Source organism: Macaca nemestrina, chromosome X (assembly GCF_043159975.1).
Source record: "Macaca nemestrina isolate mMacNem1 chromosome X, mMacNem.hap1, whole genome shotgun sequence".
Classification (NCBI taxonomy): Eukaryota; Metazoa; Chordata; class Mammalia; order Primates; family Cercopithecidae; genus Macaca; species Macaca nemestrina.
This window is the reverse complement of record NC_092145.1, coordinates 69,389,334-69,402,520: the sequence shown is the minus strand read 5'-3', so window position 1 is coordinate 69,402,520 and position 13,187 is coordinate 69,389,334. Positions and strand designations below refer to the sequence as shown.

Sequence of the window (13,187 nt, the reverse complement as noted above, 5' to 3'; positions counted from 1 at the left end):
GTATTAAAAGACTTCACTTCCGATTTATCTTAGGCAGATTGGTCCTTTCTTTAATGTCTTGCTGAATTTTGTTCATTAACAACAACATGAACTAGGAATTTAAACAGTTATGATGACTGTGTAATGCATATTTCTTAAGAATGTATGTTATCTGCTAAAATCATAATGAAATACTATAAATAAAAGTGTCCATTTTAAGATCTTAGATTTCATATTATAGAGAAAACTAAAAGTTCTTAACTTGCTTAAATGATACAATCCTGAGCAGTGAATACATCTAATTATGTTCCCCAATATACATTCAAAAGGAAAAGTATTGATGTGTGTATTTGGCAAAGATTTCTGCAAGTGAGCATAAAAATAACTTTATGTTCAAACCAGTGAGCATTTCATAGAATTCTATATATATGGCATGGTTAGTTAAGACTCTTTGTCAATTGAATTATTAATTATTATTAATCACTAGCAGAAAAAGAAATATCAGCCTCACATGTTAGACCAGTGCTTCTTAAATTTAACGTCTATAGAAATCACCTAGGGAACTTGCTGAAATGCATATTCTGATTCAATAGATTTGGTGTGGGCCTACAATTCTGCATTCCTATTAAGTTCCCAGGTGTTGCCACCATATGAGTAATAAGGTGGTAGATAAAAGCACCTGCAGTAATTCTGGCACATGTTAATTACTATGCTTAAACAGATAGTTGTGGGTGAGTGGACAGAGGGAATTCTTACTGAGACATGACATTAAAGCTGAGATATGAGTGGTAAGAACCAGCCAGCCAGATCTTGTGGAAGAGCAAGGCAGAGAAACCTGCAGATGCAAACAACCTGAGATACAACAAGCTTTGGCTGGACAATCGTTAGCAAGGGAGAGTGATAAGAGATGGTTGCAGTGATCCAAGATTGCGCCATCGCACTCCAGCCTGGGTGACAAGAGTGAAACTCCATCTCAAAAAAAAAAAAAAAAAAAAAAAAAAGATGAGACCTATGAGAAGTTTGAAACGGGAAGTCCTTGGGAAAAGTTAAGGAAAAGAATACTGTTACATGTTTTGAAAATCACTCTGGAGGCTCTAAGAAATGTAGAGGAGCTGAATGATGCAGCCATGTTAAGAGGTTATTCTAGTTGTCATGGTTACAGTGGAGCTAGAGAAAAGTATATGGATTTTCTTCTATATGTATATTGGGCTTAGAAAATGTCAGCCCAGGTAGAGCAGATATGAATTTAGCCCATGTTACAAACAAAATATTGTCTTTAAAATATGGATTTTCCTGGCATAATGCTTTCCTACATACCAGAACAGATTCCACCTAAAAAATGTAAATCTGTAAGTCAAAGTACCTTCACACGACAAAGAAAAAATTGGGAATTACTGAAAAAACATTTTTCTAGAACAGTTCAGGGTCATATGTGTAGATAGATTTATCCAATTGTCACTTTTAAATTGCTTATGCCATGAAGGAGAAGATAGTATTTGGGAACTCTTACCCAGATAGGGCCCTTAAATTCAACTGCTCATGTCTCTTACAGGACAACCACAAGTTTAGTTTGAACCTTGAACTTTCTTTAAAGATACATATCCCTTTAATTGCAGAAAACCATATAGAAAAATATAATGAACCTCTATATAGCCATCACCCAGCTTCAATAATTATCACTTTATGGCCAATCTTGTTTCATTTGTATTCTTCCTCACTTATCCCTTCATCCACTTACCCCTGATTAGCTTATTTTGATGCTTCCTTCCCCCACTGGTTTAATTTGTAGCAAATCCCAGACATCTTTGCAACAAGTTTTGAAGGATACAGCACAATTCTTAACATGCTTACTTCCAAGGGGGAAATGACTAGTCTTCTATGAAGGCAGAGGGACAAAATAATCATCTCATTTAACTCTTTCAACTTCCCCTTGTGAGAACCAAGAAAAAGCGGACTAGACTTGGTATTCCACACAGTACGATTTTTTTGAACTAATAAGGCTTTAGAGAAGCTGCAGGACTAGATTAGAACCTTAGAATATAATTGGTTTGAGTCCATTCCCAATCTCCCAACTTTGTTCAACTCCACCCTGTCCTTCCAAAAGAATTATAACTTGTAAATTTGGAACTGATTGAGAAAGATCTCTTCTTGTCTTGGATCCTGGATAAGAACTGGATATTGTTATGAGGGGTCTTTAGATTCCTAAAGGTCCTGCAGAAGAACTTGGCTAATTTGTAACTTCAAGGGCATAGCATTAGATGTCCCAAACTAAAAATGTGTCGCTTGCCTGTTTCAGTTATGCCTTTCTCTTTGATCATTACCCAAGTAACTACTCCAAAGGGAACTCTCCTCCATTTTAAAATCTGGACCAATTGACAATATTGACACTATCTCATTTAACCTATAATGTAAGTCCTAGTCACCTCCCATCTGATTCCAAAACCCTCTTGTCCTAGATTCCAGTGCCACTCACCCATCATGACATGGCTGGCTCATCAGACTCTTTTAGGGAACTAGATCAAAAAGCCTATATTTTCTCCCATTTAAAGACATTTGTCTGTCTTATTGGATCTTGGCACATATGAATTAATAAGTATTCAACACTGTTAGCAAACAAACTACAGAATCACAGCATTACATTGGAAACACTGTTCCAACATAAAGGATCTCTGGAACATATACTTCAATTTGAAAAAGAATTATTTTAATGTGGTAGGATGGGAAACCAAGCGTAAAGGCTATGAACTTAACAACATCTCATTGTCTGTGACAGGCCAATCTAAGATTACCAAGACTGCCTAGCTATCTAATTTTCTCGTAAAACAATTCTGAGGTATGTCTTCTTCAGGACTAAATATTGTTAAATGATTTATTAAGAAAGATGCACTTGTTTATTACTTCCTTTATTTAAATGTTTTCTATGTACTATTTCATATATCCTAAGTTGTGTGTGAAATACTTCATATTTTTTTAACTGGACAAAAAGTACTATGGAAATCCAGTCAATTTGGTTTTGGCATGTGGTGGGGAAGATGTACCTCATAAGGAAACTTTTTCACAACATATTATTTACTTTCAAAAGAATTAATATTTTCAAAAGGAACATGTCATCTTTGTAGATTGCAACAATGGGAAAGGTGTGATGATGGCTTTTTGTTAAGGTGATCTAAATTGGGCAGTGAGATGGAAAGTTTTTTAAAGCTTTATTTTGTTCCTTTATGTTAAGAAGGAGTAAGGCAGCAAAAGCACTATTACAAGGATGGGAAGAATGCTTTATGGAACAAGTGAGTTATGGAACTTAGAAATCTAAGTTTGAAAGCAAAGAAATTCTAATTTAAAGAAGAAACTTGCTTCAACTGGAGGTTGAACTATGTTAAAGTAGTCCACATAAGGAAATTTTCTGCTTTTGTTTTTAATGAGAGTGATGCTTGTTAGCTCCAACATAAACATTCACATGATGATAATTTCCTGACAAAAATATACAGCTAAACTAAAAATCCTTCTGCATATTTCCTACTTGGACTTTCACACAAACCATGTAAATACTTCACATATTTTATTTAGACACATAAACAGATTACTTTGCATGTCATTGCGCAGTCTCCATTTTATGTGACAAATCTAAAGTGAAAACATACTGGAATATAAATTAGATAAATAGGCACTCCTCACCTGACAACTTTGAAATTTTCAGAGATAAGCAGTGTGAAACTTATGAGAGGGAAATTTATCACTACTACCTCTATTGATCTTAATCACAAATTGGAAAAGATATATATTTGTCATTTAAATATATAGAACAGCTCTTTATATCATCACATTTTGTATTACAATTGAAAAAACTGTTAAGTATGATAAGGATGTTGTTATGACCCCAATTCACTATCCATGGATCAAGTGAGCCAATAAAGTGCTGACTTCTTACTTTTTAAAATCTTTGTGGATATATAATAGGTGTATATATTTATGAGGTACATGAGATATTTTGATACAGGCATGCAATGTGAAATAATCACATCATGGAGAATTGGGTATCCATCCACTTAAGTATTTATTGGTGTTACAAACAATCCAATTATACTCTTAGTTATTTTAAAATGTACAATTAAGCTATTATTGACTATACTCACCCTGTTGTGCTATCAAATACTAGGTCTTATTCATACTTTCTAACCATATAGTTTTTGTACACATTAAGCATCCCCAGTTCCCCTTGCACACCCCTTTTCCCAGCTTCCGGTAACCATCCTTCTACTCTCTATATCCATGAGTTCAACTGTTTTGACTTTTAGATCTGACAAATAATTGAGAACATGCAATGTTTGTCTTTCTGTTTCTGGCTTATGTCACTTAACATAGTGACCTCTAGTTCCATCCATGACTCCTTAACTGCCCCCGAATTTTGGACACTGTTTTTTTTAAGTATTTTGGAAAACTCACACCTGTTCTCATTTTTAAACCTTAATAATAACAGTTTCCTATTAAGCTAATAAAACTTCCCCTTATATTATTTGTAATGTGTGCATAACATAGAACACTTTTTTTACAGTTACATATATGAATTATTGGCAGAGGAGAAACTCCTCTGTTGTTCCTACACCAAGGGAAAAAAAATGTAAGGACTGTATAGCTCATGAAGAATATTAACATTTTTCTATGACAAAATATTGATAAAACTGGAATTGTATCAATTCATGTTATGGAGCTTAACATTTTAGCCAAAATATTAAGATAATATAAATGAGGCTTTTAGCTTCATATCAAGACCTATTTGAATACTTCTAGAAAAGAACATTAAAAGTTTTTTCCTAATTTATGGTTTGATGTAGTGTAGTGCCCCAACTGTTCTTAATGGTTTCTTAGTATAATGCATAATTATTATTATATAATTATAAGGCATTGCAGAATTTTATGTGGATACTTGCAAAGATATTTCAGTTCAAAACTTCAAATTATATACCCAAATATGTTTGTTGCCTTAATCTGTACTTGGACAAAGGCAACATTTTAATTTTTGCTAAGTCTTAACTTTAGCCAGATGGGTTGAAATTTAAAATTTTCATACTCATCTTGCATTGAAAAAATACTTGTGTTCACTTATGTTCACTTTGTAAGGTCATTAAAGCCCAATTGCTAAATCAACTTCTAAGCATACTAAATACTCTGCTACAAAATATTTCTCCCAAGTAGGATAAATCTGTCAAGTATTTGCTGTTGCTATTTTTATTCCCTAGGTCTTTATATCTATGTAATATTTCAATGACATGTTTGCATACCACTATGAAAAAACTTACCTTCCTTCCACCTACTACTACCATATTGTGTTATATGTTTTTTAAGAGGTAGGCTCATTTGGGGAAGGTATGCTTTAAAAGAACAGATTTGCCAAGGGACTAATATGTACTTAGAACCAGAATAGCATACTGTATAATTTAGTGGACTTAGTTATTTTAAAGGATATTATTCCACTTCCCTACTAAATGAAATTAATCATCACCTTTGACTTAGCTATCTCTCCAACAGGTGAAAATACTGTGAATAAAGCATATCTTTTAGTCATAAGGCCTAGTGTGAAAAGCAAATGTGAAAAGCAAAGTAGATATGTATTCTATACTAGCTATTATTTTTGCTTCAATTGTATTTTATCTTTTTCTGTTAAAAAAAAAAAACATGATTTCATCTTGTGACTGAACTGCACATATAATATCAGAGAAAATCTTCTAATGGCATAACTTGTAAAATCTCTACCCCAACAAATTAGTTCAATATCTAGGAGGCACCCTATCTGAAAAATAATGAGCTATCTTCTACGGTGTCTGCAATCAAACTTTAAACAAGCAGGTCCCTCTTTCAATTAGTGTGTCGTTATACTGAATACATGAGTGTTACAGAAAAGATTTAGGTCTCATAAATGGCTGAAGAAGCTGTCATCTACAGAACTAATTCATTCCATTAGATTTCTTGGGTTAGCAGCATGGTTCCAAATTCTGATTGGCCTTTAGTGATGGGAAAATAACAAAGTACTAATGCAGACACTCACGCACACACAAAACAAAAACGCCTTTGAGTTGTAATACTTTGAAATGGATCCATTCATGGCTAGAAAAGAAAAAAAAACGTTATCTTACAACTGGTTCATAATTAAAGTCAATGTTACTGTATGCAAAGTTATGGAAAATTATTTAAATTGGTATGCATAAAACAAAAGGACATCCATTGCACTTTTGTGGCACTGTTTTATACATATATTCAATGACACAATGATTTGTCTTTCTTACTTTAGTCATGGTATGTTTCAAATGACTTTAAGAGTGAAAGAGAATTAAGTAGATTTCCTTCTTAGTATTATTTAGAGTTTAAGTATGTCCAATTGTCTCTTAATAAATATGGATTTTCATCTGTGAATGCATTTAAATATATTCTGACCTTGCTATCAGTATCTATAGATTCTTCAAATATCAATTTTGATTTTTACTGCTGCACATTTTTACTGGAGAGAGAAGTAGCGGCTACTGTTCTGTAGACCCTTTATTTGGCAGGTCTTCATATTGCCACCTCTGGGACACATGTGGTTAGGGTTAGTAGCAGCAATTGCTTCTCAGTCTTAACTTTCGGCATCAAATTATCTTTGGCAAATTTTAAATTCTATGGGTTGATAATTAGTAGTAAGTAATTTTCAGCTAATTAATGACCTAACAAAAACAACATTTCAGAGTTTAAATGCGGTTATTTTTACTTTGGGATTACTAAACATTGGTTGCTTTCATTGATGACAACAACCATACTTAAAAGATTGATGGCTGGATTGTAGTAAAAGAAGGGCTTCAGCGCTAAAGAAACTTTTTGGATTTTTTTTTGTTGACTTAAATATTTGAGCTTGTTCAACCAAAAGATGTTTCTAAAAGTTATTTAACAGATGTTTAATTTTATTAACTATACATCTGAAGTGTAATTTTTAAATATTTTTCAAAAGGTTCTGCAGAATACCTGATTGATATTTGTATATTTGTCTATTGCTCATCATAGTATACTTAAGCATTTTAAGGCTTTTATTGAAGTATAATAAACATGTAGAAAAAATTGACATAAGAATTCAAATAAATGAATTTTCCCAAACTGAACATGCATACGCAACCATCTCCCAGATAAAGAAACAGAACATTATTAAGACCCTGAATCCCTCCTTATGCTTCCTTTTAATCAGTATCCACCCCACAAGGATAACCATTTCTTCATTTAATAGCCATAGATTTAGTTTTGCCTACTTTTAGTACCTCAGTAGTTTGACAGGTAGATAATTTATCATAAGAAGTCAAAAGCTGTCATTTTCACAATGTTTTAAGTCAGATCAGTATGATTTGAGAATTAGAATCCTCAAACTTTTCTCTGTTCATTTCACCAGAAGGATATCACACATTCCTATGATCCCTACCAGTGGCTTACTATTAGAATCTCTTGAACCAGTGTAGGAGTATATAATTAGGAAAAAAACCCAAGAACATTCTGTTAGCAGTTTTTCAACCTCAACACTATTTACCAGGGGCTGGACAATTCTTTGTTGTGGGAGACTGTCCTTCACACTGTATTATGTTCAGCAGCATCCTAGTTCTCTAACCACTAGATGCCAATAATACCCACCCCTCTGGTTGTGAAAACCAAAAATGTCTCTAGACATTGCTAAATGTCCCCTAAGGTACAAAATTGCTGCTGCAGAGAGCAACTGTGCTAGGGAATATATAGTTGGCCCTTGGTATCCATGGGTTCTCCACCAATGATGGGTTGAAAATATTCAGGAAAAATATCACTTCTGTAATGAACATGTACAAACTTTTTTTACTGTTATTACCGCCTAAACAATACAGTATAACATGTACTTAGAATCTACATTGAATTAGGTATCGTTAGCTAGAAATGACTTAAAGTATACAGTAAGATGTGCATAGGTTATATGCAAATATTATGCCATTTTGTATAAGGGACTTGAGCATGTACAGATTTTGATATCTGCAGGGGATCCTGGAACCAATCTCTCATGGATATTGAAGGACAACTATATACCCCCTGTTTGATGATCATTACTTTAAAACTTAATAGAGCAATATGTGAAAGTTTTAGAGAAGTAGCTCTCATTCCTTTATAAGAAGGTTTCAATAATCAGTCCCCTTAGCAATGGATTGGACCACCTAAAAGATGCTAAGATCCATGTCACCTGGCCATTTTGGAGGATGTTGTAGAAGGTAAAGTAAATATTGGAGTATATGATGTTTAAAGTATTCTTCAGCAGCCTCACTATAACTGTGGGATTTAAAGCTGGAGGATGTTACAATCTAGTGAGGAAGCTAGAAGCATCTCTTCTTTCTAAATCCTAATTATATATATACATATACACACACACATATATATACACACACACGTATATACATGTGTGTGTATATATATGTAAAATCCACAGGAATAAGTACCACATGCAAGATTGCAAGACAATTCTATTGAAACATGCCTCTTCTCCATTTTCCAGTTGCCTTCATAATTGTCTATGACATTTGCTACCTGCTTTAGAAAAAGGGAAACTTTTTTGGAAAATTTGAATGGAACCCATTCAATAACTACTGAGCTAGGCAAGAAAATAAATAAAATTAGTATATCACTAATGTTTATCTTCCTTTTGTGGGGCAAAAATTATATTTATATTATAGCTTAAATAATCAATTATATTGCCCTATGTATGAATCTTTCCAAAATTTCTTAATTCCCACTATGTATCAATAATGGAAACAGAAAATCCCAAGAGAAAAAAATACTCAAAAGTTTTTGGTTCATTTGATTTTTTACATCAATTTTAAAAAGCTGTACATATATAATCGGTCGGGCGCGGTGGATCACGCCTGTAATCCCAACACTTTGGGAGGCCGAGGCGTGCAGATCACGAGGTCAGGAGATCGAGACCATCCTGACTAACACAGTGAAACCCCGTCTCTACTAAAAATACAAAAAGAATTACCCGGGCATAGTGGCGGGCACCTGTAGTCCCAGCTACTCGGGAGGCTGAGGCATGAGAATGGCGTGAACCCAGGAGGCGGAGCTTGCAGTGAGCCGAGATCGCGCCACTGCACTCCAGCCTGGGCCGCAGAGGGAGACTCCGTCTCAAAAAAAAAAAAAAAAGAAAAAAAAAAAGAAAAAAGAAAAGAAAAAAATCTGTACATATATAATCAAAATAGGGCTAAAAATGTCCAAGTGAACTTACACAAGTGTATTTGTCTTCTGTTTTCTCAATCACAATAGTCTGTGTTTCACTACCCGGTGGTATATATTCGTAGTCATCATACAGGAGGCCTAGGATTGGATATTGTGTCCTGTACCTGTAGACAAGAAAAGAGTTTACAGGCTGCATGAGAAAATAACTTACATTCCTTTTTAGTCACTCCTAGTTTGATTGCCCTTATTAAGCCAATTTGGCTCTGAATGACTTTTTAACTGTTACTGAAAAAAGAAAAAAAAATCTAATTTCAATGGACAAAGATGTACAACCATTATTTTCAAGAAAATAAAATAGAGAGACTTCTGTTTCTGGCCATGATGGACCACTGGCAGCACAGGACAGTGACCCCAGAAAAGGGAAGCAAATGATATGGGCCCTACAAGTGCCTAGCTCACTGCCTGGAGAGATTTTCTTGGTCACAGGATAAGGAAAAGGAAGCTAAAGAGATCCCAGCAGTCTCACCAAGATGAGATGATAAAGTTTAGAATAAATATAGGCAAAGGCACCCTGAGTTTGTGCGGCACAGGAGCAGACAGAAGAGAGCTACATAGGCAGAGGTCAGGACAGCTGTAGGGGTTTTCCCAAGAACCTTTGGGTGAGTACGGATCAGTGTGTCTATATGTGGAGAAGCTACCAAGACTTAGGAAATAATGACTAGAAAAGAGCAGGCTGGCAATTTTTGGAGCTCTCATAGGGTTGGTAATGTTTTGTGTTCCACTAAGCAGAGTGAAAAGCTCTCCCGATGTAGAGGCCATCAGATAGATACCACAGAATATTGCCTTAGTAGTGGGATAAAATTAGCCTCAAAGTACAGGTTATTCTCAAAAAGCTTAAAAGCAAGGCTTGAATGTATGAAATTGTTTCCAAGTAATTTCCTCTCAGAACAAAACCCCAAATATTTTAAGTAATACCCTAGCAAAAATCTAAAATTCAACAATATAAAATCACAATTCATGGCATTCAATGAAAAATGAATAGTCATGCAATGGAAGATATGACTAATAATGAAGAGAAATATAAATTAGTAGAAACAGACCAAGAGACAATACTGATAAAAAATTAGTAGGCAGATGTGCATTTATTACAAAAATGCAAAATATACAATGTATATTCAAGAAGTTAGAGGAAAGCATGAACACAATGAGGAGAGAAATAGAGAATATAAAAAAGATCCACAATGGACTTCTAAAGATTAAAAATATAGATGGCATTAACAGAAGATTAGGCACTGCCTTAAAAAAAGACCAGTAAACTAACAGCAGATTAGGCAGTGCATTAAAAAAAAAGACCAATAAATTTGAATACATCAAGAGAAATAATCTAAAATAAAACAAAAGAAAATGGAAAAAAAATGAACGAAGCATGAAATAACTGTGGAAAATATCAAATGTCCTTATATATGTATAATTAAAGTCCTGCAGGATTGGCAGCAGAAAAAAATAATTGAAGACATAATGACCAAATTATTTCCAAGTGTGATGTAAAGCTATAAACACATGTATCCAAGAAGCTCAGTGAATGTGAAAAAAAGAAACATGAAGAAAACTACAGAGAGGCACATCATTATCAAATTGCTGAAAACCAGTTAAAGAGAATCTTAAAAACAGTCTCAGAGAAGAAAGGACATTATTCAAAGAACAAAAATCATAAGATTAACAAAAAACTTATCAGTCACAATGAAAGTCAGAAGACAGAAGAGCAACATTGTTAAAGTACTTTTTAAAAAAAAGTGTAAAAAAAAAATCTCCTTAATCTGATAAGCAACTTCAGCAAACTCTCAGGATACAAAATCAATGTACAAAAATCACAAGCATTCTTATACACCAATAACAGAAAAACAGAGAGCCAAATCATGAGTGATCTCTCATTCACAGTTGCTTCAAAGAGAATGAAATACCTAGGAATCCAACTTACAAGGGATGTGAAGGACTTCTTCAAGGAAAACTACAAACCACTGCTCAGCGAAATAAAAGAAGACACAAACAAATGGAAGAACAGTCCATGCTCATGGATAGGAAGAATCAATATCGGAAAATGGTCATAGTGCCCAAGGTAGTTTATAGATTCAATGCCATCCCCATCAAGCTACCAATGACTTTCTTCATGGAATTGGAAAAAACTACTTTCAAGTTCATATGGAACCAAAAAAGAGCCCTCATTTCCAAGAAAATCCAAAGCCAAAAGAAAAAAGTTGGAGGCATCACGCTACCTGACTTCAAACTATATACAAGGCTACAGTAACCAAAACAGCATGGTACTGGTACCAAAACAGATATATAGACCAACGGAACAGAACAGAGCCCTCAGAAATAATACCACACATCTGCAACCATCTGATCTTTGACAAACCTGACAAAAACAAGAAATGGGGAAAGGATTCCCTATTTAATAAATGGTGCTGGGAAAACTGGCTAGCCATGTGGAGAAAGCTGAAACTGGATCCCTTCCTTACACCTTATACAAAAATTAATTCAAGATGGATTAAGGACTTAAATGTTAGACCTAAAACCATAAAAACCCTAGAAGAAAACCTAGGCAATACCATTCAGGCCATAGGCATGAGCAAGGATTTCATGACTAAAACACCAAAAGCAATGACAACAAAAGCCAGAATTGACAAATGGGACCAAATTAAACTAAAGAGCTTCTGCACAGCAAAAGAAACCACCATCAGAGTGAACAGGCAACCTACAGAATGGGAGAAAATTTTTGCAATCTACCCATCTGACAAAGGGCTAATATCCAGAATCTACAAAGAACTTAAACAAATTTACAAGAAAAAATCAAACAACCCCATCAAAAAGTAGGCAAAGGACATGAACAGACACTTCTGAAAAGAAGACATTTATGCAGCCAACAGACACATGAAAAGATGTTCATCATCACTGGTCATCAGAGAAATGCACATCAAAACCACAATGAGATACCATCTCACACTAGTTAGAATGGCGATCATTAAAAAGGAAACAATAGGTGCTGGAGAAGATGTGGAGAATTAGGAACACTTTTACACTGTTGGTGGGACTGTAAACTAGTTCAACCATTGTGGAAGACAGTGTGGCGATTCCTCAAGGATCTAGAACTAGAAATACCATTTGACCCATCCATCCCATTACTGGGTATATGCCCAACGGATTATAAATCATGCTGCTATAAAGACACATGCACAGGTATGTTTATTGTGTCACTATTCACAATAGCAAAGACTTGGAATCAACCCAAATGTCTATCAATGATAGACTGGATTAAGAAAATGTGGGATATATACACCATGGAATACTATGTAGCCATAAAAAAGGATGAGTTCATGTCCTTTGTAGTGACGTGGATGAAGCTGGAAACCATAATTCTGAGCAAACTATTCCAAGGACAGAAAACCAAATACCCCATGTTCTTACTCACAGGTGGGAATTAAACAATGAGAACACTTGGACACAGGGTGGGGAACATCACACACCAGGGCCTGTCATGGGGTGCCCCGAGGGGGAAGGGATAGCATTAGGAGATATACATAATATAAATGACAAGTTAATGGGTGCAGCACACCAACATGGCACATGTATACATATGTAACAAACCTGCACATTGTGCACATGTACCCTAGACTTAAAGTATAATAAAAATAAAAAAAAAGACCAGCTTACTCGTCTATACACAACAAAAATATTTTTGAATAATGAAGAATTGATAAAGACTGTTTTCAGACTTAAAAGGCCAAAAGAAGCATTCAGCAGAAAAGAAGCATGATAAGAAATGTTAAAAGAAGTTTTTAAGGCAAAGGGAAAATGATACAAGATAGAAATTTGAATTTGACCAAAGTAATACATAGTACCAGAAAAGATTAATATGTAGGTGAATTTAAAATATTTTTTTCTTATTGTTAATATTTCTTTAAAAGATAATTGACTGTTGAAAACAAAAATAATAATGTATTTAGGGGCTAATGATA

At 34.4% G+C, this 13,187-nt stretch overlaps 1 protein-coding gene across 2 annotated transcripts in view; it reads right to left on the bottom strand.

Annotated features, from left to right (window-relative positions):
• Nucleotides 1–33: 33 nt before the first annotated feature.
• The window catches only part of LOC105488016 (POF1B actin binding protein), a 111,524-nt gene continuing 98,370 nt past the window's right edge, over nt 34–13,187 (bottom strand). Inside the window, exons 16-17 of one of the 2 annotated variants that reach the window (XM_011751666.2) lie at nt 9,224–9,338; nt 34–6,078 (exon numbers count right to left, since the gene is read on the bottom strand). In XM_011751666.2, coding sequence (XP_011749968.2) covers nt 6,073–6,078; nt 9,224–9,338 — 121 coding nt within the window. In that variant the 3' untranslated portion in view covers nt 34–6,072. Of the gene's footprint in view, nt 6,079–9,199; nt 9,339–13,187 lie in introns of those variants that run through there. The other variant, XM_011751665.2, reaches the window with a different exon arrangement.